The sequence below is a fragment of the Manis pentadactyla genome, chromosome 1 (assembly GCF_030020395.1).
Source record: "Manis pentadactyla isolate mManPen7 chromosome 1, mManPen7.hap1, whole genome shotgun sequence".
Classification (NCBI taxonomy): domain Eukaryota; kingdom Metazoa; phylum Chordata; class Mammalia; order Pholidota; family Manidae; genus Manis; species Manis pentadactyla.
In genome coordinates, this window is record NC_080019.1 from 168272946 (window position 1) to 168298700 (window position 25755).

The window sequence follows — 25755 nt, forward strand, 5'->3', positions numbered from 1 at the left end:
AGTTGAAAGAACTCTATAGTGTCAACACATGTAGCCATACCTAGATGCTACCATTAACATTTGCTATGCTTGCTTTACCACATGTCTGTCCATCTATAGTAGATAATTTTTTAACTATCCCTTCTTTTATACAATGAAAATTGTTTCAGTCATAAACAAAAGAATGGTTTCCTCTACACAATGAAAATAGTTTCATGAATTAAAATGAATAATAATAATGGCTAGAAAAAACTGAAAATTCCACTCAAATTTGTATGTATAATCATGCTAAAAAATAAAATTAACAATAAATATTGCATACAAAATATCACATAAAAATATTAAACATGGCAGTTTATACCCTGCATACCTGTCTTAAATTTTCAATATAAATTAACTTCAAATGGTCACATAGAATAACAGAAATGAAAATAACTGAAGTTCCATTTTTTCTTCTTTATAATCATCCTGCTATTATTGCTTATGTTGAATCTTTTGTTTAAATGCAGGAATATATAGACCTACAGGGATTGTTTGAGACAAGGATTCTGCTCCAACTAAATTCAAATGATGACTGACCATTAGAAGCTTACTCTTGAAATAAACATGTGTCAGAGACTCTTTTGTGTTTGAGACCAACTGAACAAAATTAATTTTCAAAATTAACTTGTTTTCAAAATTAATTTTCATGACAGTCATTCTTTATTTAAAAATGGGTAATAAAAATGTGTTCATCTGAAGCTTACATATATATTATGAAAATTCAATTGTAAGAATGGCAGTTGTTTTGAACTTACATTAATCTAAGATTTTTTTTTTCAGGGAGGAATATTCTATCACAGACATTATATAGAATTGTTAGCATATGGTAATTTTAAAAAATCCTTCAGTTGGCTTTGTAATTGTTTTTAAATTCTGTACATATCGTGCAGCCTCCTGCGATTTGTTACCCCTCCCCACTCTTGGTGGTGTCAAAGAGATATGGAGCTGGACACTAGTGAAAGTCTGTGAAGACAGATTTCATTCAGTACTGTGGCAATAGGAGAAAGAGACTTCAGAACAGAACTCAGCTCAGTTCCAGATACAGCAAAGGCAGCTGGTGATTTATGACCAATGAGCAGAGTGAGGGCACCAGTGTCTGGAAAATTACTAAGATTATCAAGGGTAGGTGGATTGTTGCTAAAGGCAGGCCAAGGCTTCATCAAGGTCAGGACTTGAAGAGCTTCATCAGATATTAAGGGTGATCAAATATCAAGGCAGGGAGATCCTCACTAAACTGACAGTAAGATTCTTGCTTCACATCACTAGGCAGGCTGAGGGCTGAAGACAGGGCCAAAGGTTAAGGCCCAGTTGAAAAGCGGCTCAGAAGAGCCTGGGCAAAGGTCGACTCTCAAGTAGAGAGTCTTTGTCAGTAGCCACGGCCCAGGACATACAGCTTGCATACACTGGTGAGATGAGTACTTCTAGAAATAAGAGATAATACAGAAAGGACAAGCAATGAAATTAAAGATGATTTCATCATTAGGTTTCCAAATTTCATAATTGTAAAGCCTAAAGCATTATTAGTCATTTCATCAGTGTTATTAATAAATAACAAAAGACAGGAAGTAACTTTGTAAAACATGACATAATTCGTCATTCTGTCTATATCTAGTTTTATCTTTGCTGACTGTCAGCAGGCAGTTTTTCCCTTGCTTTCTTATGAACGGCCCTTAAATATTAGAATCTGTGTCCAGATCTGAACAGTGTTTCTCCTTTCAAGGGCAGTTGGCCAGCTTTCCATTGACACCCAGTGCCCACAGGGAAGCATGTCCACATCACAGGGACAAGATGTGAAGTGCACGTGCAATCCTAGCCATTCTCCTCTCCTGTCTGCTGAGGAACATTCTGACAGTGCCTCTCACAGTTACTGCCCTCTTCCCACCCTTGAACTGAGTTCAGGTTGATGAGGGAAGAATGGGAGAGATGGGAACAGGGAATTTTCATCAGAAAGAGCCAGGGTTTGCTGAGGATGCCGAAGGCGGGGGAGAAAAAAGAAAACTACCCTCTTGGAAAAGGGTTTTCAGAGAGTATTGCTGTAATGTTGGGAGCAGAATAAGGGAGTGAGGCCTTTCTGGAGCAGGCATGAGATGTGAGCAAAAGAAATGGGTTATGGGATTTCTAAGGAACAGTGCTGAGGGTTATAAATTCAATCTCTTAATATTCTTTAGAAGACGCAGGCAAAAACTTTAATGACTTGTAAATAGTTTGTGGTTGTTGTTTGAACTGTGTTCTTGTGAGGCAGCCTTGCCTTGAGGCTCAGGGCTGAGGGGTCTGAGACACATAGAGGTACATTAAGCGACCTTTGGTGTAGGGTATAAAGCTGACCGCCAGGTCCCTTTAACATCCACTGTACAGCAATGAGGCAGCTTCAGTTTCTGAACTGGACCTGGTGGAGGTAAATTGATTCCTTTCCTCTGAAAGCTACCTTGAATACAGTGACCAATTCTCCAGCGAAAACGGAAGCGGGTGAGAACTGGCTTTGAGACACCTCTGGATGTTCACACGCAGAACACCCAAAAATGGACAAAGAGATGAGTGGCGTTTCATCTAAACCAGCTGATGTGAATGTACGTACAGTGTGGGAAGCCTTCTTGCAATGCCATTTATTGTTGACTTTGTTAGTAAAATAAGACCATGCTACTTATAAAAGTGAAGGAAACAATAATGAAATACTTTAATCTTTCTATGGTTCTTAATGGATTTTACAACTGTGAGCTGGTTTTAAAGTGCTGTACTTGGCAATTATTTGCAGCTGTTTTTCTGAAACTCCAGGGAAAATTGTACTGATCTCTACACAAATTCCATGTTAAAATTTAATCGGTGCTAACCGAGACTGCCTGTAATGTGTTCCTGCATTTAAAGACCCAGCCTTGAACTTGCTGGTTCTCTATGTGCTCGTGTTTCTGTGTGTTTCCCTTTTTAACTTCTTTGGGGGAATATTTGAAAGGATCTGGAAACCATAGTCAACTCATCCTGCAGTAGAACATGTTTCTCCTTAGAAATGCCATCCTCACTCCTGCAGGACAGCACATTACTGAGGCCTGTCTAGTTCAGTTTCACTGGAAGGGGATATAAGCTACATTTCGCTGTAGCGGGTTGACAAAGGTGGTTGGCAAAAAGAATGGGAGCCATGAATAATTCAGAATGCACTTGGCCACGTGTTAGCCCATGAACTGGTAGGATTAAAGGATGGAATGCAAGTACTTCCAAGGGAAGAGAGAGGGAGACTAAGGGAAAATGAGAGAACTCTCAAGACAAGCTCAAAAGAGAGGTCATTTCTTTGGAATTGCTGTTCTAGACTGTGTCCTTTAAAATAATGTGTGTGTAACTCCTGGGGGGAAAAATCTATCTTCAGTCCCGGGCAAATTTTTGAAACCAAAATCAGTCAAAGGGAGAAATAAAGTGGGACAAATCTGTTTATTGCTTGCAAGCAGTTGTCCACTCCTGCTCGCCTGTGACCCTTATGACCTGGCTGCAAAAAGGGACCCAACCTCTCTGGTCCAGAAATGCCCTCACTCCCCCTTGTAATCTACCTATTGATACGGAGATGCACTAATACCAGGTGAGAGTTTCTGGAAATATTGCAATTTTACCCACACACATTCATATACGTCCTTTGACTGATCTATTTAGGCATTTTAGCACTGAGATGCTCCTGACTGGGTTGTTCCAGTCTAGACTAGTAGGCTACTTCTACGCTCTAGACTACTTCTAATTAATACTGTATCTTTCTTTCTTTCTTTTTAAGATATCCAGTATCTCAGTTCAGGTGGTCAGTGCCCAAGGGAAGCTGCCTGGGAGACGACCACAGAGAAAACCCATTGGGAAATTCAGACCCAAGAAGCAGATCAAGAAGAAAGCTCCCTTTTGGAATGTCCAGAGTAAAATCCTCCTCCTCACAGTGTTTTTATCCATCCTGGCCATCACAGCCTGGACACTCCTGTGGCTCTACATCAGTGAGTTAGAATCTGTGTTCCTCGGGGCTCGGGCTCGCCCTGTGAGTCCAGCATCGGCCATGCCAGCCCCATCCGCCCCTGGGTGTTTCTGATAGAATTTTCCTATTTCCCAGACTGACAGTCATTTCCAAAACTGTTGATTTGAAGGAGGAAGGAGTTGTCTTTCCCGCATCTCCTTCCACCACCAGGGCTTTCTTCACATAGGACAGCAGGAGGACCAGAGGTGGGGCGTAGGATGAGAAGGGGTGGGGCTGATGCTCAGCAGCTTTTGAGTAGCTCAGAAATGTAATGCATTTTTAGCTTTAGAAACTGAATGGAATTCTAAGCTGTTTCATTTCCTCTTTCCACCCACTGCTTGTTTCTAGGCAACCTTACATTTCCAACTCTCTGAGCTTCATTCTATTCATGCATCTTTCTCTCCTCTGTTTTTATCTATCTGATTTTGGGTTATGTGTTTGTCCATCTGAGCGATCCTTCTGGACAAGAGTTATAACTAAGCTCTTTCTTATAGATTATTTATCCATGCAGATCAGTAACAAAATAATTTGTTGACTTACACTGGCTTTCCCACCTTATACATGTTAATATATTTGAGACAAGATATATGTACTCAAGGATGTTAAGATTTTGTTGGAAAGCAAGATGCATAGGAAAGGAATTAGTAAATAACATATTGAACAGTTCAGGTTACTCACATACATGCAAATCAACCACTTATAATTTGTGTGGCACAGTGTAAAATATCAGACACACTAAGATGCATCTCCTACCTTCAGAAAACTCACAGATGCATTTTCTACTTAAAAACAAACACATAGCTCAGTGCTGGAGAGGGGGTGTGAGTTGATTTTCTTTCTTTCTTTCTTTTTTGCTTAAGCAATTATTTTTGCACACACAGATGAGAGACATTCAACCCGCTCAGGGACAGAGTCCAGAGAAGGCTTGAATGGATTCTTGAAAATCCATTTGACACAGCCTGGGAGTGCCCACCATGGACTGAGCTCTGTGATGGGCTTGGTAACTGAGTAGTAGACAAGAAAGAATATCTTTCTTAGTTGGGGAAATCAAACCAATGGGCGATGAAGACAAATGCAAAACACACACAACCCAAAACAAACCAACTTGTTTCCCGTTAATTCTCTGCTGGCCCTTGACTGGTACATTTGGATTGCCCTAGCATTTTTGTCCAAACTTTTGGAACATCACTGTGTAGAAGTATTTTACTGGCTGTGGAACAATTCAGAGAAGGGTATTCCAAGAAAAGAAACCCGTATGAGCAAAGGAAATTGCTATGAACAAGAGCTGTTCAAAAAACAAGAAAGCTTGGTTTTTGATACATGGCATTTGGGCATGGTGGGTGGCCTTGAGAAATGAGCTGGTAGGCTGATCAGGGTGACCATATGACCATACAGGGTTTTGTATTTTGGGCTGAGCTAGAGGGTTGGGTAAGTGGAATCTGGTTTAAGGCTAACTTGATCTCCCTTGCACTGATGTTATCTCTACTATGGAGTAGTTACTGAAATGAGGAGAATGTGTGAGCTTCAAATAGAAGGCATAGCTTTCACCAAATTTTAAAGAGTCTGCCATGAAAAAAAAATCTAAGAAGCACTTCCTTGTTAAAATCAGAAATAACAACCATTGTCTTATACTGGCATCCTAGTGAGGCAAGGTGATCCATCCAAAGCCACCTAACTTGAAAGAACAAATCTAGGACAGCAGTTGCAGCCTCATGCTCTTCCCTGGCACCCCTCCCCATCCCTCCACTCCCCCCTGCACTTCTTGGGGCTAATGTGACCCTGGATGGGTCATATAAGGGAGGCTGCCTCCTGTCACTCACAGGGGCGGCACCTTCCTGATGCAGCCATCTCTTATGGAGCATTTCCATCGCCAGGCGTTGTGCTAAGAGAGAATTTTCTCGCCCCCTCCTTCTGCTGGCTTCCTCTCACCCTTTCTTCCCACAAACACATATTGAACATTAAAGCAAAGTCAGGCACTACCCTACATCAGGGGCCAAGGGGCCAAAAGAAGTTGCTGTTCCTTTTGAAGGACAGACATGCAGACATAAATTTGATGCAGTGTATGTCACAGCAAAGAAAAGTACTGCAGCCAGGGGAGTGCCGTGCTGCTGAGGAGTGAGGCCTTGGAAACAAAAAGGAAAGGCAGAAAGGAAAGCCCCTGTTTGGGCTCTTGTCAGGTGCCCAGAGGCAACAGACACAGCAGGGTCTTTGCCATCTTGTCAGTAGTTTCCTGGCAGGCTTGACACCCATCTGCATCCTTACTGGGCAGAGTAGTTGAGCTGAAGTGACCTGATGCTGGGCTGAGCACCACATTCTGTGGCTCATCAGAAGAATGAATTTTCCATGCACTCCATGGAGCTGAGGAATGGCCAGCCCCTGGGGCTCCCCCAGGCAGTCAGACAGGGAAGGAGAGCAGAGGGGCCCAGTGAAGCTCAGCTGGAGGGCCTCCCTCTCCTCCCCTGTGCCCACTTCATCTCAGCGCCTGGCACTATACATGTCCTACCTCCTTACCTTTCCCAGACTCAGGGTCCATGAGAACTGTATGTGCTCTCTTGGGCCCCTCAGTGACTGTAGGCCTGTTATGAAGTCAGAGGCATATCCTTTACCTTTTAATCTTGTTCTTAAGTATTTGCCAGTAGAAGGAATATTTATTCCAAGGAATAGGGCAATTTACTGCTGATGGAGGAGACATTATTAACTACACCTAGAGCTTCACAGGCTATGGACCTGGAAAATATGTCACTACCTAATAAAATCATTTTAGGAGCTTGATACATACATAGATCAGACAATGACTTCCTGCTGCACACATGGAAGTCCCTATCTGCCTTCTCTTCTGTCTCACAGATAAGACAGAAAGCAAAGATGCTTTTTACTTCGTTGGGATGTTTCGCATCACCAACATTGAGTTTTGTCCTGAATACCAACAGAAGGAGTCCAGGGGATTTCTGACGGTGGCGCGGACTGTGCAGCAAGTGGTGAGGTGATGGGTGGGGGTTGCTGGGAGGCTGCAGACGGTGGGGTCAGGGTCCAGAGGGGAGAGGGATGGAGGCAGAGGGGTCCCAAGAGTCAGAGGTGAGTAGGGTGGGTGGAGGAATTAGTCAGAGGGAAACATGAATCTTAGGTCATCTTACTGTATTTGCTTATTTGATGGAATTGCTGGCTTAGCTTGTTCTGCCAAAAGTTAAAAGAAATGGCTCTGAGTTTCAGTTTTTCTCACCTGAAAAGAATTGTATCAGGTGCTCTTTAAAGTGCCTTCCAGAGCTGAGGTTCCCTGCAGACTGATTGCTCTGTGATCTGTACACACTTACTGCAACCACAACGCACTGGCAGCTCTTCAGATGAAAAGAAAAGAAAAAGATTGTTCGTTACAGAACTGATCCATGTTTATTATAAACATCTATAAAATTCAGAGAAGTATATAAAAGAACATTAAAATTTCCTTTAACATCATCGCCCGAGACAGTCCCTTTTTATTCTGGACCATGTAGACATAGGGGATGGTGGAATATTGGAGTATTAGTAGATACTCAGTTTTATATTCTGATTTTATCCTCTTAACCTTAGGCTGCATGTTTCTATGCAAGTAAATATTATTTAAAATACTTAAATATTCATAGCTACAAAGTTAGCACACCCATTTTTATTTGGGTATTTAAGGCTCATTTTTGCTACTACAGGCAATGCTGTGACAAAATGCCCACAGAAGTTGTCTATATTTGTGATTACTTCCTTCGGTGATTTCCGAAGCGGTGACTTTTAGTTAAGTAGAAACTGCTCAAATAGAAAAATATCTATTCGTGGCTCTGGGTACACATTACCAACTAGAAAGCTTCTGCCAATCTGTACCTGCACAGCAACGGAGAGGGTGGCCTGCACGTGGGGACTCTCCCGCAGTGACAGCGCCCTGCGGTGTGGACTGCAGGAGGGTTGTGAGGTCAGCAAGCACAGACAGCAGCGGGTGCAGCGGCTCTTCTTTACTGAAATCTTTCCATATACTGGGCACATGGTTAAATGTGTTACCTTTGACATATACCAGTTATTCCTCACATTAACCGGAAGAGGTAGGCATTTTGATCACCACTCTACAGATTTAAAAGAAGGAACGAAGGGAGGAATGGAGGGAGGGAGGAAGGAAGGAAGAAAAAAAAACAGCAGGGACTCATCAGGTTTAGGTGTATTGTGTTGCTCAGTGAATTTAAACTCCACAATTAGATGGGTGCTTTTGCCATTATGTAGGAAGGGGTTTACAGCTGGGGAAGAAAATTTGGTAGAAGAGACTGGGTTTGGTTTTAGAAACGTTAAGTAAGGGCAAAGAAGGTAAACTGAAATAGCTCTTTTGAGACCCAGTGACAGTATTTTTAAAGGGCTGGGTGTTGCCCTGGACTGGAGAATTGGGAAGGGGGATGGTGGACCCGGATGCGGGCACCTCCCGCCCCCTAGTGGTTAATATGGGACTGTGTCCTTAAGAATATTAAGTTTCCATGCTGTTCATTGATAGAAAAAGAGGTTGGGCCAAATACTTTGGAAATGTGGCTAAAGGAGTTTATTATTTGTGCAGAAAATTAACCTTTGGAGTAGTCAGACTACAGAACTTAAGCTTGATTAAGGTGTATAAAGACAGCAATAAATAAAGTAACTGATTATCCTTCACAGAGAGAATGAAAGTAAGTCACCCAAGACTGCTACAGGAAGTAAGAATGTATTTGAACTCAAGGAATAATGTCTGGGACTGGAGTTAGAGGCCTTTAGCTTGAGCCAGGCTCTTCTCCTTGCTGCCTGTCAGAGCTTGGACCTAACCTCAGCTAGGTGCTGTGGGAGGAAGACAAGTTTGAAAGATTTCACACAGCTGGCTTCTTTTTTCAGGTAAACCTGGTTTACACAACATCGGCCTTCTCCAAATTTTACAAACAGTCTGTCATTGCTGATGTCAGGTAAGGTATGTCCCTTCTTTGGAATTTCTATCTTCCTGCTGGAAATCCTCTCAGGGCTGGGGAAGGGCTGAGATATCACCATTCACAAGTAACTTGTTGGGGGCGGTTGTGAGTTAATATATTTTTAGCCCAATAGAGACCCAATTCATGCTGTCATGCTGAGTTTTTCCCTTCATCTACCAAAGCCTGCCCCTTTCCTGTAGCTGGGATCCTGGGCCCCTCTGATAATGCCACTGGGCAACATGGCCATAAACATGACTACTCTGTTGGGTGGGGGCAAAAATCAAACACACACCTCTACTTCTCCAAATATGTAGGGTAAAAAAAAAATAGTTCATAGAGATTTTCTGAGAAAAAACATCTTACAGTCAAGTAATTTTTATTAGAATTTATTTTATTAAATTAAAAAATTAATTTATTAACATTTATTTTAAAATTGTGTGCCGTGTACTGGATCCCACCTTCCCTACCCCGGATACAGCTGCTGAGATTCACAATCCACTCTGGATGCCAAAGGCAGTGGGAAGCCTTGGGGTAAAGCAGTTTGGGTACCATCCTTCATCTTACATTTCCCAAGTTATCTACTGTAGAACACACTCCATCTCTCTCTCTCTCTCTCTCTCTCTCTCTCTCTCTCTCTCTCTCTCTCTCTCTCTTTCTTTTCATAAAGCATGACAATATTTTCACAGTTAGGAGCTCCTGCCCCGGGGTCAGGCTGAAAACCAAATTAGGCTCAATTCCTGCATTTGTTGCTGACTAGCTGTGTGATTCCGAGTTGTAATTGGTCTCAGTTTTCCTGTAACTTGGTTTTGTCCTCCTTGTGAGAGCAAATGGGGTAAAGCAGACTTGGCCCCCTGCCTGGACATGGTAAAGTATAAAAAATTATAACTGTTGCTATTTGTTGTTATGTTGATTGATATCCATAGAAATAGTACATTCCCCATAGAGATGCAACTATACATTAACCTTTTCAGAGCTGAAGCCAACACAAGAATACACATGTCATGATGCTTTCCCTTTCCAACCCCCATAACAGGAGTCAGTGACTTCCTAAAGAAGGAAGGTGTGTTCTGGTGAGGTCAGTGCTCACTGGTCTCACCTCAAATTTCTCAGCTGAGTCACTGGCTCCCTATAGAAGTCTGCTTCCTAAGAGGTATACCCCAACAGCTCTCCTTTCTTACTCTAGCAACAGCAGCAAAGGTGGCCTGCTTATCCACTTTTGGGTTGTGTTTGTCATGCCGCATGCCAAGGGCCATATCTTCTGTGAGGACTGTGTGGCTGCCGTCTTGAAGGACTCCATCCAGACAAGCATAATAAACCGGACCTCTGTGGGGAGCTTGCAGGGGCTGGCTGTGGACATGGACTCTGTGGTGCTAAATGGTGATTGCTGGTTAATTCTCTTTTAAGAATTCCTTCTGCATCAGTCCTGTAGCAGTCAATATTGTAATGAAGTGTTCTTTCCACCACCCCAGTGGAACAGGATGAGCTGAGGACATTGGAGCTACAATGACAAAGGAAGTTGTTAAGTGTTACAAAGAGAGATTGGACAATAGAATTGGAGTCACAATATATATATGAAATTGCACTTGTGAAAGGTACCCTATATTTAGGTCAGCTTTGTGAATCTTCAAACTAAGGCTCCAAGTCCTAGAGAGGCAAGAATTCTGCTGAGGCTTGTCTTGTCTCTTCCCTCACCCAGACAGAACTGCACTTGGGCTATGCTGCAGTGGTGCCCAATATTCCCAAACGGCCCACCCCATAGCCACGTCAAAGTGCAAATTCCATCGTTTGTCTTGATGGTAAAATGGTCTATGTACTATGTGACCCCAAATTTATGCAGCTTTCTCTTTTGATTTAATATGCCAGCCTGTGGTAGGTGGCTGATAAGTACTTGTTAAATGAATGAATGAAAAATCTCTAGTGGAAAAATCTGCACCATATATACAATTTCAGATATAGGACTAATTATTATATTTATTGGGTCACTTTTTTACCTTTAAAAATATTTAAAACTTGTTACTATGGCTGATTTCAAGCATACAAAAGTAAAGAGAATGATGTAATGATCTCTTATATGCCCTTTCCTGGGCTTCAACAAGTACCAATTCAAGGTGTCCTATTTGATCTCTAAAATACCTAAACAACCTCCCCTACCCTTCCTGGATTATTTTAAAGCAAATCCCAAATGTGTTGGATTGCTTTTAAAGGACTGAAAATCAATTTTACTAAGCAAAATTCTAACAAAATGAAATGCTGGAACTGAGTCTCTTCTCTATGTGTTTTTTCCACGCAGCTGGGCTTCGGTCAGATTACTCTTCAACCATAGGATCTGGTAAATCATGTCATGTAATTTCTTTTCCCGCCCCCCTGCTCCACCCCCACCTCCAAATCAGTGTTCTTTTAGGCTGTAAGTTTCTTTTTCAGACAATGGTATTTGTTCCTGCTCTTTCAGTTGCTAGTGACAGAAATACATCCAAACTGTCTTGGGCAACAAAGAAACATGATTGGCTCTTGTAACTGGGACATACCTGGAAGTGTGCTGGCTTCAGGCATGTTTGGGGCCAGATTCTAAAATAAAATATCATCAGGACTCTCCTTCTCTGCTTCCCTCTGTTGAATGTGTTTTTCTGGTGTGGTGTCCTACGTAGCAACCTGTAGATCCAAGCTTATAATTTCTCAGTGTAGCAGTTGTGGTAGAAAAACAATGGTGCAGGTTTTCTGATAGCTCCTGCAGAAGTCCTGGGGCTGAGTGCTTTGTCTCAGCTTGGCTGTCATGCCCATTTATAAACCAGCCTCTCTGACTTGGACTGGCCCTTCTGGGTCACGGGCCCTCCTCTGGACCTACAGCCAAGTTTAACCCCAATCGAACCTATAGGGTTTCATATATACAGGTCAAGGATAGTTTTTCAAGGTAAAATCCTGGTGCTGTTGCCAGAGGCAAGGAGAGTGGACTGCGGGCTGGCAAAGACACCCAATGTCCTCCACGTGACCTCTTTTGCTCCTTACTCTTCCATAAAGATGTCTAGAAAAGTTACTCCTAAAACAAAACACAATGCAAGTGCTGTCTCCACAGACAAAGGCTGCTCTCAGCACCTCTATGCAGATCACCTGTCTCGCTGCTACCCTCTGGAGATTTCTGCAACCTCAGGGAGGCTGATGTGCCACTTCAAGCTGGTGGCCTTGGTGGGCCATCTGATTCATCTCTCCATAGAGTCTGTCCAGATTGAGGCTGACAACTGTGTCACGGACTCCCTGGCCATCTATGACTCCCTCTTGCCAATCCGCAGCACCGTCTTGTATAGGTATGAAGCAGGAACTCTGGCTGGCAAGGCAAAAGATTTTTCACAATGTTTCTGTTTTGCAATATCTAGATTCCCCTTGGATTTTTTAAAACCATCTTTGGGTAGGCTTGTAAGGACAAAGACTGACCCATGCCCTATTTGTAGCCCCTGTATTAGCCAGAGCCTATTAGAAACAATATTTGCTTTACACTTGTAGCATACAAAAGTCAAATCAATACAGCAGGAATGTCAATATTTCTGAAACATAATAGAATTTGTTTAATTTTACTTTTATTGCAATCACAATGAAGACTATTTTTCAAAGGATATGAGAATAAATATTCTACGATGATAGCATAACATAAGTAAAATGATTAAACATTTTTTCCTTATTATAAAGATAATACAATGTTCACTGTGAAAGTGAGGTCAGAGAATACAGTGTCAACATTTCACAATCCTGTTATCCAGAACATGTATCTGTTATGTTTTTGCATAAGTTCTTTCATTTGTACATATGTGATTTCAGAGACATACACATACATACATACCCTGATACTTTTTACCTACTAGTAGACATCCTTGATGAGTGCATCATATTTTGAGAACCTAATAGTGTAAGTTAAACTTCATTAAGAATTTACTGTGTGTTACTCATTGTGCTAAAAAGGCACACAATTTATCTTGTTTTTTAATAGTGTTTATGTGCATATGTAATGGCATTTTGCAGATGTGTGTACTTGTATATGTTTTGGTGATGAATGAGCGTGTTGAAAATTCAAACAGTATCTCATGATATACAGAGGAAATTAAGTCTGCCGCCGCTCCCACTCATCAGCCATTGTTATTTTCATCCTCATGGCAGTGCTATGAGAATACGCTATTATTATTGCTTCCATTCATAGTAGGGAAACTGGCATTTATGAAGATCAGTTACTTGATTGCCTCTGGTTTCTCAGTCAGTGAAGTGATAGGGTTTTCCTTCCTACAGAGCCCACAACCGTAGCCATTAAATACCCTGCCTTTAAGCCTTGTTTGTTCTCAAGCAGAGTCCAGTGACAGCCACCCAGGAGAATTCTTCGGGAGTTACTGCACAGACATTGCTGTGCCTTTATCAGCTCCCCTCTGTCTGTCATGCCCGGGGGCCACTCATTAAGGAAGACCTGGCTGGTAGAGTCTGACTCACAGCAATTGTGTGCATGGCCCAGGAAATACGTGGAACTGGCGTTGGGTGGAGGCCTGCTCCTCAGTGACCTGTTGCTCATGTACTTTTGTTTTCTGGTTTCAGAATTTGTGAACCCACAAGAACATTACTGTCATTCGTTTCCACAAATAATCTCATGCTGCTGACATTTAAGGCTCCTCAGATACGGAGGCTATCAGGAATCCGGGCGTACTTCGAGGTCATTCCAGAACAAAGTAAGTCTTCCCTAGCTGAAAAGAAAGTTACCCTGAGAAGTATTTATTACAATACTCCAGTCTGCTCTCTCCCAAGGCTGTGTTGTAATATTAGCTGTATTAGTCAGAGATCCTGACTCAGGGTCCAGTCAGATGAGAAAGAACGTAGTATTTTTAACAGAGAGAATTTAATGAAAAGAACTGTTAATTTAGTAAAAAGGTGTAACTCAAAAGGCGAAAAGAAACCTGTAAGGTATCATGGATGTAACACATGTAGGAAGCAACTACCACCCATTGGTCTGCAGGCACAAAGGAAAGCACTTGGAAGGATTATTTTGCAGCTTGGAGGTGGGGTCTGTGGAAGGAAGCTCGGATGTCTGAGCAGGGGTTGCTGTGCAACTGGGCTGTTGTCTCTGAGTACAGAGGCAGGGGCTCATGCGTTTGGGGCCCAGACCTCTGAGGAGCGGGTGCCAGACGGCTGAGGTTGGTGGCATCTCTGAGGGAGATGCGATAAAGTCGAAGTTGGGAAAACTGCTACCGGATTCAACTCTGCTACAGGAACGAAGTGTAGCTGCAATGGGTGAGATGCACTGGTGGGGAGACACTCCCAGGAAGAAGAGGTAAACAGGAAGTCCCATTCCTCCTCTGCCAGTCTTCCAGGCCCTCTTTGGTGCCCTCTACTGACAGACAGGAGAGGTAGCCAACAGGAAGCCAGGTGGCAAAGGAGAGGTGTTTGCAGAGTCCCAGCCCCTGCATCACAGAACAGAGTAGAGAAGGGTGGGAGTGTGGGTGTGCCACTGAGAGGTAGTAGCTCGGGAAGTAGCACATTCAACAGTCTTTCATGAATTCTCCTTAGTAGGAATGCGTGTGAATGTCATTTTAGAAAGGGCCTGTGCAGTAAAACTCAGAGGATTTAATGGGTTTTTCTAGGTCAGACTGAGCAAAAAGTGACCTCCTCTCTTTCTTCTCTTTTTAACTTGGGTTGATGAAGCAAAATAAAACAAAACAAAATTAAATGTGCCTTCACTGAAACTCTAGTTTTTCTGTTATACTTGTTGCCTTGTTACTGGTCAGATCTTACAGGTCATGTCTTGGTAACTTCTTTATGAGCATCAACAAAGCCAAAGGAGTCAGGATGGGAGATGGGGGTGCGGAGGGGTGAGGATTTAGCCTAAGCAGATGCTGATAGCTACAGGTTCATCTACATTTTACATTAGTGGCTTATTTTGATAGATTTTATCCATCAAATGATTATAAAACCAAATTTGATATACTGAACAAAATTGAATGAGATATTTGAGATACTGGTGGGTTGAAAATTATCCCTAGCTCCAAAACTTAACAATATGATTACCTCAGAAGTATTCTAGTGGAATTTGTCAACAAATATTTATTGAGCATCTACTAGATGCCAGGAATGATTCTAGGTGTCAGGTGCTAGGAAATGGCAGTAAGCAAAATAGATAAAAATCAGTATTCTCAAAGAACTTACTTTCTAGCAGAAGCATGACCATGTCGGTAAGAATAGACACTTAGACTGTCTTGTTTCAATAGAACAACATGTTTTGTAAGCTAGGTATATTTCTTCAGCAACAAATATATACTCCTTTGAACAAATAAGCTCAGAAGCTTTTAAAAATACATGTGTTTTTAAAGAAAGTAATAGTGTCCTAGAGAGCAAAATACATGATTTGAGAACACATATAGAACAGGTAGTTCAGCTATACATCTGTAAATGTAAGGGATTATTTATTTTTAAACATCAGCTTAAACTTCAAAAAAATGTATAAGCTTGGTGATCAAGGTAGTGTGCATTTGTAAAGAAATGTATGCAGTATATTTCCCATAATCTCACAACTGCAAGTCATTATGCTGCTGAATATTTTTTTCAGAGTGTGAAAACAATGTGTTGGTCAAAGAAATCACTGGCTTTGAAGGGAAAATTTCAAGTCCATATTACCCAAGCTACTATCCTCCGAAATGCAAGTGTACCTGGAAATTTCAGGTAGCCTAGTTTTACCACTATCTTAGAAAAACATAGTTATCTTATTTTTTAGTAGCAATTTATAATTTTATTTAATTACCCTTATTTTTTTACCTACAAAAAGAATACTAGTTAATTTTATAATATTTAAGCCTTATTGAAATATATTACCTACAATATGAACATTCCTTGTAATTCCAACTCTCTGCCCACAAATTAATTGCTCTTTACTGATGGGGCTTATTTTTCCAATTCATTATTTTGTTTGTTTGCATTAAAAAAATGTAAAGACATTGTTATGGGATCAAACAATGTATTATTTTATTATGGTAGAGCTCATGTATCAATTTTTATTATTTTGTCATTGGCATTTTAATAAGAAGTAACAAATTGAATTAGACAATACATATTTCAGCTGTATAAGCAAACCAGAGTGTAAATTTATATGAAATATATACCTCTCCCCTCTGGTGCTAGACAGGGAATTCCTGCTTTTTATTTTCTTTAAAATCTTAGTCTATAAACTGTTTTTCTTTCCCCAGCTGTAGTATCATGTGCAGGGAGACAGGGCAAGGTGTCCCCTTTGCTCTCTCAGCACATATGTATAAAGTCATTTTTGTGAGGCAGAGCAATTAGGTGTAAACAGCAAGCAGTACGTAGTTTGCACTCACTCAGTATGTTATTATTAAGTGCCTACTATGTGTCAGGCAGTAGTCTAGGCACAGATCCATGCAATCACACACACACACACAAGTTCTGCTCTCATAGAGCTTACCATACAGCAGGGGGAGACAGGCAACAGAAGAAGGAATGAGTGAGCCACCGGCAGTCTGTGGGAGGTGGTCCAATCCATGCTGTAGAGGAGGATGAAGCAAGAAGGGGCTCTGTAGCTGGGGGATGGGTGGGTGTGAAGGGTAGGAAGTCAGGGCCTGGTTGTCTTACATGAGATGGTCAGGGAGAGCCTCCCTGATGAGGGGACATTTGCACAGAAACCTGAAAGAGATGAGGGGACTAACCATTCCTCAGGAGACAGTGTTGCAGGCAAAGCTGGGGCAAAGACCCTGAGGCAGGAGTGTGCTTGCTGCATTATATATTTTGTCATAGAGCTAAATAATTTTAATAGTTCTATTATACCCAAATCTGTACTTGGTGTCAAGGTCCCGATAGCATACATGCTTAAGTTATCTTTTTCATTATTGCAAACATTTCCAAAATAATGAAAACATGAAAGTACTGGACTCGTGTTCATAGCCAGGCTCAAAATGCCTCAAGGTAGCAGAATCTCAGAGCCTTGGGTGAGTCTGAAGGTTGGGGAGAGTGGGGGGAAGCCGTCAAATCTCTTTTCAATCTGTCCAAAAGAGCAGATACCTCTTCTTCATGGTATCTGGAACAAGAAAATCCCTATCCCCAAAAGCTCAGTCAGTCATGTCGATTACATGATATTTCATAAAAACTTAAAATGAAAATCCCTATGCATTGCTGCGATTAAGTTTCAGTTGGAGTGTAAATAAGGATATCAGATCGTTTTTCTGTTTCTTTAGTGGTCGAGGGTTAGAAATGTTGAATAAAAAGAAATCCCCATAAAGAAAAGACCATGTGATGGGGGGTGGGCGGGGACATGCAGGATGGACAGGGGATATGGAACACTGGGGACAGACTTGTGGGTGACACCATTTCCCAGGGGTCAAGGATAGTCCTCCTCAGTGTGGGGGTTAAATAAAGCTGTTTCTTTCTTGGAAGGCTTTGAACAGCTACCAGAAATTGTGTGAGTGCATGTTTCTATGAATGGGAACCGTGTAAAAAAAAATTTGTCAAAAAATAATTTATTTGGATAAATTCAAAATAGTTTTGAATTTATTAAAAATGACTAAGAACTGGATGACTTTAAGTAACCAAAACATTGACTCAAGTCCTGATAAAACCTTTTTTTTCCCAAGAGTTGGTTTCTATTATCCTCAGATCTTCTTAGTGTCTGGTCTGATTTCCAAATTTAACTGGAGATCAATCGATTCCCTTTGTGAACTTATTTGCAGCTGAGTTTTTGTACTCTTATTTATCAGAGAAGAATTAACTCTTGCTCCAACTGAAGGTGCATCTGATTCTTCTGCCAGGCTCTCTTATCCACTCAGCAAATGTTTATTGAATGTCTGCTGTGTCGGGCACCATACAGGGCCACCTACTAGCAACTTAAATGAAGGCTTTGCTCTCTCAGAGCTTAGGACAGGGGACAAAGGAGCAATGAATTAAGTAAAACCAAAAAGAAGCATTGAGGTTTATAACATGTCATCTACATTTGTTTACTACTTTAGTGTTTTCAGTGCACACACTTTTATTTGCTCTTCAAAGCACACCTCTGATAGAGGAGAGATACTCTTCTCACATTTTATAGATAAGGAAACAGAGACGGAGGCAAATCATTTGCCAGAGGCTACTCAAGTAGGACTAAGAAGGACCGTGCCCCACTCTGTAAATAAATTCAGCACCTACCTCCTTTTCGGGGTTCCTAAAGATGATCCCCTTCCTTATGTTTTATAACAGTAACTATGTTGACTATTTACCTTCCTCTCTCTTCCTTCTTTCTGTTTTCCAACTAAAACATTTTTCTATAGAATCTTAGAAGAAAAATATGAAACAGTGCTTTGAATTGTCTTATCACAGAGGCCATCAGCCCAGCATGTTCCAATTTCGGTCCAACAGATGTTCACAGAGATTACTGGGGGCCACTTAAACTCATCTTCACACATCACTTAGGAAATAGGCAAGCTTCCCCAGAAAGGAACCACTCTTCCCTGCTTCTGTTGCAAAAAGTTCCCATTTGAGATGCGTTCTTAAGTTGTGCTTACACAAGTTAGGGGTGACTGGAAAATAAAGTGCATCCCCATCACTGACTAAAGAAATACTTAATACAGCAAGTCCAGATCAAGAGAAATCCTCTCCTAACTTGGTTAAAGCTCCCAAAGCAGAGGCAGAAGTTGAACAGTGGGAAGAGAGAATACAGAACATAGAAAGAAAAAGGGCATTTAGCAATTTTATTTTTTTGTCTATTTGTTGAACAAAATAGCTTGCAATACTTTGTGAAACTGCTCCTCATTGCTGTTTGTCAAGCAGGTTAACATCAGTAGTGTCTCTTGGCCAGTCTGGGTATAAATGCAAAACTGTGTGCAATTCTGTGTCAGTGGAATCAGTGTGCAAGGGAACTCATTTTCTTTACCTGTGAAGAATCTTTGTGGATTGGGTGGGTGGGGTACTATAAATATGTTTTGTTTAGAAACAATGCAACACAGTGAAAATGCCTAAGCAAGCCTCTTGTGGAATATATTCTTATGCTATAAAATTTACATTGATTACTTAGATATTTACTATCTCTTAGTTTGCATCCTTATTTTTAAATTATTTAAAAAATATTATTAAATTATTATTATTATTATTTAATGTATTATTATTTAATGAAGAAACAACCAGATGACAAGACTGGGAAAAAAACTGGCATACATTCTCATGAGCCCTCAGCTTTTGTTGAACATATCTCTGCTTGAGGCCTCCCAGTAGGTTTCCAGGCAGCATGATAGGTACACTGAGAAAAGGGTGGCCTCAGAGACATGCAGGGCTGGTGTGAATCTCTGGCCTGCATTTCCTCACCTTAGGAAAATTACTCATCTTTGGTTAGTCTTGGTTCCTTCTATGAAATGGGAATCATACTGTTTGCCTACTTGTGTTTTTGTGATATTTAAATGAGAGGTGTACAGTGTCCACCAATTCATTCCCTCTCAAAGGTAGGTTGAGAGAGGAGGGCTACTCTATTTAAACACATGTGAGAAAGGAGCACACACACAGAAAAGAAATTATAGCATAAAATATAATGACATAACTAAAAAACCAAATATCTGTCAGAGCTGTAAAAGTCCATGGGTAAAATTCATCTCTTGAAAAAAAAGACTATAAGATTGAATCATAAAGTATTACTTAAAACTTCACTGTATGTTGTTTTCAAAAGACAACAGAATGAAAGTGATTTAATGAAGCTAAAAATAAAAGAATGGGTGATATCATACCAGGCAAATATAAACAAAAAGAAAACAGGGATCACAGACTTAGTGCCACGCAATGCTGAAATCAAGGCAACAACGTTAGGTGAAAAAAGGAAGGTGATCTATAATGATAAAGGGTGGGATCCACAATGGAGATCTAATTATGACAGTTATGCTCCAAAGCACAGAACATTGATACTGATAAAAGACCTATATGAAATACAAAGAGAAATGGACAATGCTGAGAAGAGATTTTAATTCCTTCCTCTTGGTTGGTGACAGAGATAGTGGGGGACAATAAATAAGGCCAAGAAGGATATAAGCCATACAAATAATGAGAGTTTGGTAATATATATATGTATGTGTGTGTGTGTGTGTGTGTGTGTATTGTCCTTTTTCCCCAAATGACCTTGGAGGAGCATTCACAAAGTTGGTTACAATAAAATCCTTAATAAATAAAAAAATCATAAAACAGTATGGGCAACAAATAATTTCTTATTTAATTAAGATAGAATTAGAAAATACAGAAGTGGGTGAACTAAAATTCTACTCCCTGAAAATATGAAAACTGTCTCTTAAATAATTCCAGGGTCAAAGTGAAAATTAAAACTGAAATTGTGGCACATCAGACATAAGATATTGCATGTCATAAAATGCCGTAGAAAGGTCAGCTGGTGGTATGTGTGTACACTCACATGTGCATGTACTGTATAGACAGCCTCTCCTCTTGTTTGATCTCTTCTGAGAAGACCAAGGGTAACTCAGTAACTGTGCTCAGGAATATCCAGGTTTAATATGAAAAGAATGCTGATTCATTTCTCCTTTATCTAAAAAACCTCAATAGTGCTTTAAATTAGCTATGTCATTATTGTCACAGAAGGAGGAAGGTTCGTATACTCATTAAAAAGGGAGTATTTTCAGTTAAGTTCATTTACCAGGAGGAAACTGAAACCTAGAGATAATCTAATGTGTCTCATGTCACCCAATTTACTCAATTTGGGGGCCTAACAGCTGCTCTCTGTGCACTGGACTGTCCATTTTCTTCTCTTCCTCAGCCCAGTTTGTTCAGGAGAACTGGTCTACCTCAACAAACATCATGGAGCAGAAACATAAAATGCTTTTAAAGCAGTGAGCCAAGAGAATGAGCTCTGAGTAAGGAAACCTTAGCCTGAGACATGTCCTTCAGTGGGAGCATTTTTCTGATTCATGTTTGTTTTTCACAGACTCCCCTATCAACTCTTGGCATAGCACTGAAATTCCACAACTACTCGATAGCCAAGAAGAGTGTGAAAGGCTGTGAACATGGATGGTGGGAAATTAATGAGCACATGTAAGTGGTTTCCATACATGAGGGTTCCGATGAAAGGCCTTGCCCAGAGGTTCAAAGCCCTGGATTCCTTGTTTACATTTTACTATTTACAGATAGGGAAACTGAGGGATTCAGTTAAATAACTGGCTTAAGGTAACTTAGCTCACATGTAATTAAGCTGGAATTCAAACCCATGTCTCATGGCTCTGAAAACGTTGCTGCACAACTGCTCTGTACTGTCGGGTTCTGGACGTGCACACTCTACAGTTTACAGAAATGGTTTAGCAGATGAAAGTCTTTTAAACCATGAAGCCTTGGAGGAAAATAGTAACTTGCAGTCCTGATGGTACAAAAGTTAGAAACCATTAGCCAGTCTGTGTAGTAGGAGAGGCTGCATTGGCCCTGGGGGATCCTCAGGCTGGGACATGGGTGAGGCTGATCAGAAAGAGGTTCGGAGAAATCTAGGTGCCTGGGCTTCCTGAACCAAACTAGTAGTCCTCAAACTCACCCTTAATTTTCCTCTAGTTCTTGTTATTGTTTATTTGCTTCTGAAGTTATAATAGGTCTTAGATTAAGAAATACAGGATGCCCTGTTTTTGCAGTAGAATAGCTTCTAAATTTACTTTGAGATAAGAATCTTTGTGAGGTTAGCCTAAGGGATTTACCTCTTGAATCACTGCTCATTATTAGTCCATGGATGAAACCTCCCCTCTCTAAATGGTTTTCCTGAACAACCTTCTTTGATTTCCTTCAGGCTCTTGGTTACTTAATAAGTAGTTATTGGTCCTGTGCTCATTGGAATAAAGCCTATCTGATTTAAAGGCATTCTTGGATCAATTATTTAGACGTGGCTTGCATTCCTTTTGGGAGTATTCTTGAATAAAGGGTCTATTATGTAGGAGGCAGAAAACCTGGTTTCCAATTCTAGGCTTGTTCTTTAGTATCTACATTAGCTAGGACAAATTTTGATATTCAGCCTGTAAAATGAGATAATCTCTACTTACTAAAGTGATTTTTTGATAAACATTAGGTGAAATAATGCATACTACACACCAAAAAATATTAGCTGTTATTATTATGATTAATAACATTGCTTTGGAAATGGTATTGGATGGAAAAACACTGTAGAATGTGCCCCAAAGCTTTAGGAATACTATGTTTTGGTATTTAATTAGAGGTCCAGAAAACAAATTGTTACAATTTTTTTGTAGATATGTATGACTGAGATAAAGCTGTGCATTGAAAATGAGATACTATTTTGTTCCCACTAAATAACAATCCCTACCATCCATGATGTATTCCTGCTGAAGTATGAGCAGCATCTTCTCCCAGGCAGTACCAGGAACACTCTTTGCCCTAAATACTTTCCCTGAAGGACCAGCTCTTCACTTTGTCTTGTGGGTTGGCTGAAATCCTATCAGATTTTTTTGATGCTAGTTGCACCCTTGGAATTTAAAATGCCAGCTCTTGTCATTATCCATCCTCTTCATCTAAGAAAGAAAGACTGTAATTGAACTAACTTCTAACACCTTGCCTCCAGGTGTTGGGACTGTAAGGTGACGCTGACATGAGGAAGCACAGTGATCATGAATTCAGAGAACACGGGGGTGGGGTGTGTATAAGGGCAGCCAGAATGCTGTATATGAACCCTGAATAAATGGATAGCCCTCCTATAAAGCTTTTTCAGAGCAAAGCTCCTAAGGGGAAGGCCATTGGAGTGTTAAAAAGTACTAGGGCTTAGTAGCAAGTGGACTTGTGTCCTAATTCTGCTTCAACTTTCTTGATATTACAACATCAACAAATTACTTCACCTTTTTTTACCTCTGTTTTCTTACTGTGCTGGGTCTGCACATGTAAACTAACACCTGCTGGGGTTCTCCCGTCTCTCGCTTCCCTTTACTGTTGCTCTCTTAGCCGCCACCATGTCCCATTACATACCGTTCCCCTCTAAACTCCAGTCCAAACATGGCTTCCAAAATTCCTTTCCTCTTGACTCCTTATCATCTGAGTGAGGCTCATCTTTGCAAGAAAACTCCAGTAACTGTTCATGCAGCGCACAAATACAATGACTGTGAGACCCAGATAACAATCACCATGTTTTTAGAACACAGGATTCTGATCCCAAGATGACCGGTTAGACTCCGGCCCTGAAAGACTGGTGCCCATTCCAGGTGCCTCTCACCCCCCGACTCCCACTTGGCCAGGTGGCCACCTGCAGCTGCTACCTCTTTCTTGTAACCAGGATCTCGATCTGGTTTGTCAGCCTATCAGGTCCTGAACTTCAGCCAGTTGTAAAAGATTCTTCCTGAAATGTATGTGAACGCTTCCCTCCTTGGAACCTTAAAAACATGGGTTGTCTTTGTGCTCCTTGCAGCAAATGCCAGTGTCTGATCCCCCAGAACTTGTGTGGTTCTCAAATGTTTTGGGGGCCAGGAGTGACTGGCATTTAGGTCCCAGTGAAGGAGCTCCCCCTTTACGCCCTGTGTCTACCTTTCCCTTTGAGACCTTGCAGGTTTCACCCTGGGAAGAGCCTTGCTTGCACAGGGCAAAGGTCTCACTTATGGGCCCCCAGTGCAACAAGCCTTCACCTTTCACTAACCACAGTGCTCATCCAGTAAGAATTACTAATAGGAGGGACATTTTTTTTCTTAGATAATAAGAGGTAAGAAAAATCGAAGTAGGGAAATACAGTAAATAGACATTACCACTTGAAATTTTGCCAAGGATGAGCCCTGAAGGGCACACCATTTGCCAATTTAGTTTGAAATATTGTCTTTAACTTTGAGTATTGCTAGGATTCTTGGTATATTTCAACCTGAGCTCATGGATTCCACTCTGTTCTGTAGAAAAGTTTGTGGGCAAAAGCAGGTAACTCTTGCTATTACACTTATTTATGCCAAAAAGGGCAAGGAGTAAGCAAATAAAACCCATATTTCTTCTGATTACAAGTGTAAGTGAGAAAAGCAATGGGTAACAGATAGTTGCTAATACTGCTATTATTTTATTTAGCAGAGGAGAAAATCAAGGTGACGGAAGTTTCAGTCACAGGCCCTTAGCACAGAATGGATAGTACCCTTAGCACTGCCATGAGCATCTCTTATTTGTGAAGCCCCAGTGACCACAGTACTAGTAAATTCACCATCAGTACGAATGCAGTTGACAGACCCTTATGCTGTGTGCCCTCTGACTCTTGTATCCTCAGGTATTGTGGCTCCCACGTGGATCACCAGACCATTTTCCGAGTGCCCAGCCGTCTTGTTCACATTCAGCTTCAGTGCAGCTCAAAGCTTTCAGACAAGCCACTCTTGGTGGAATATGGCAGTTACAACATCAGTCAACGTAAGCCGAGGAGCAGCTCCTTAGAAAACCTTAAATGGTTGAATGGAGGCTAACACTATCTAATTCGAAACTTTGAGAATTCAAGGAATGAAAACTACTTTATTCTGCTGTTTATGATCCTATTTTTACAATAATATAAAAGGAAATACATTATACATATTTATATGTGTGTTTGTTACAATTGAAAAGTAGTTTCTTACATTATTCCTGAAATATAGGGCAAGCCCATTTCTGGCTTTGCTGTTCTTCTTGCTAGAGATAAGTCTCTGCAAATATGATGTTTACACCAACATTTGGTGGATTTGAGGGCATCAGTTGTGACTCACTTTGGACTATGATGCATAGGAAGAGCTGGTCCATCAAGGAGAATTCAAATAGCAGCCCTTAGAACATTGAAGTTCACACTGAAAACCTCTGGTACAGGGGCCAAGAAGTGGTCAATAGCAAAAGCAATGTTTGAGGGAAGTAATTAGAGCTGAAAAGAGTAGCTACTGATTCAGGGCATTCTCAAAGCATTTTAAAAGAAAAAGTAAGGGTTAACCACTTAGGAGTCTCTGAGGATAAGACTTGAGAGAAACCTCCTTTGACCCTCCTTCTTTGCCAATCCTCAACATACCTGCTTCTGGATTCAGAATATTACACTTCTGAATATCAGAATATTACACTTTCCAGCAAGAATGTAAATAGATAGCAATCCATCTTGTTTTTAATTGTTTCTTTCTGGCCATGACTATTTTCTAGGGATTCACCCTCTCCATGTGTGCCATTGAGATAGTGGTTGACCTGACCATGCACTTTCCCCCATTCTTTTGCACAAGGGGAGTGTCTTAGCCTATTCAGACTACTATAACAAAATAATACAGACTGAGTAGCTTATAAAGAACAGAAATTTATTTATGACAGTTCTGGAGGCTGGAAGTCTGAGATCAGGGTGCCAGCATGGCTAGGTGAGGGCTCCTTTGGGGTCTCAGACTTCTCATATCCTCACGGGGTGAATGGGGCGAGGGAGCTCTCTTGGCATTGATCTTATTCATTAGGGTTCTGCCTTCATCACTTAGCCACCTCCCAAAGGCCCCACACTCTAATAGCATCACACTGGGTATTAGGATTTCAACACATGAATTTGGCTCATCACTTGTGTCATATGTTGAACATTCAATATATGAATTTTGGGGGATGCAACCCATATTCAGTCTACAGCAGTGAGGAAAGATTTATTATTTTTATTATATTTAGCTATAAGCTCAGGATTAGTGATTCAGGATCACGCAGGGAGTGAATCTTTGACAAATAGCCTTGTTGAAGACGACTAGGAGGTAGGAGGCAGAAGTTCTGAATTTTGAGGTCAGTCCATGTTTCTAACACCAGTGGTTAGTCACATATTTTGGGTGACAGGGATCAGTTGAAAATATAATGAAAGGTACAGACACCTCAGAATAATGCATCTGATCCTAGAGGATCCAAAGGCAGTGAAAGGCCATTTAAAAT

At 41.0% G+C, this 25755-nt stretch overlaps 1 protein-coding gene across 1 annotated transcript in view; it reads left to right on the forward strand.

The window, feature by feature from the left end:
• The first annotated feature begins 2540 nt into the window (after positions 1-2540).
• Positions 2541-25755, forward strand: part of TMPRSS7 (transmembrane serine protease 7) — a 34212-nt gene continuing 10997 nt past the window's right edge. Inside the window, exons 1-11 of the mRNA XM_036933112.2 lie at positions 2541-2588; positions 3770-3977; positions 6842-6972; positions 8861-8928; positions 10115-10308; positions 11222-11260; positions 12002-12230; positions 13498-13628; positions 15500-15612; positions 20843-20949; positions 24131-24267. Coding sequence (XP_036789007.2) covers positions 2541-2588; positions 3770-3977; positions 6842-6972; positions 8861-8928; positions 10115-10308; positions 11222-11260; positions 12002-12230; positions 13498-13628; positions 15500-15612; positions 20843-20949; positions 24131-24267 — 1405 coding nt within the window. The remainder of the gene's footprint in view (positions 2589-3769; positions 3978-6841; positions 6973-8860; positions 8929-10114; positions 10309-11221; positions 11261-12001; positions 12231-13497; positions 13629-15499; positions 15613-20842; positions 20950-24130; positions 24268-25755) is intronic.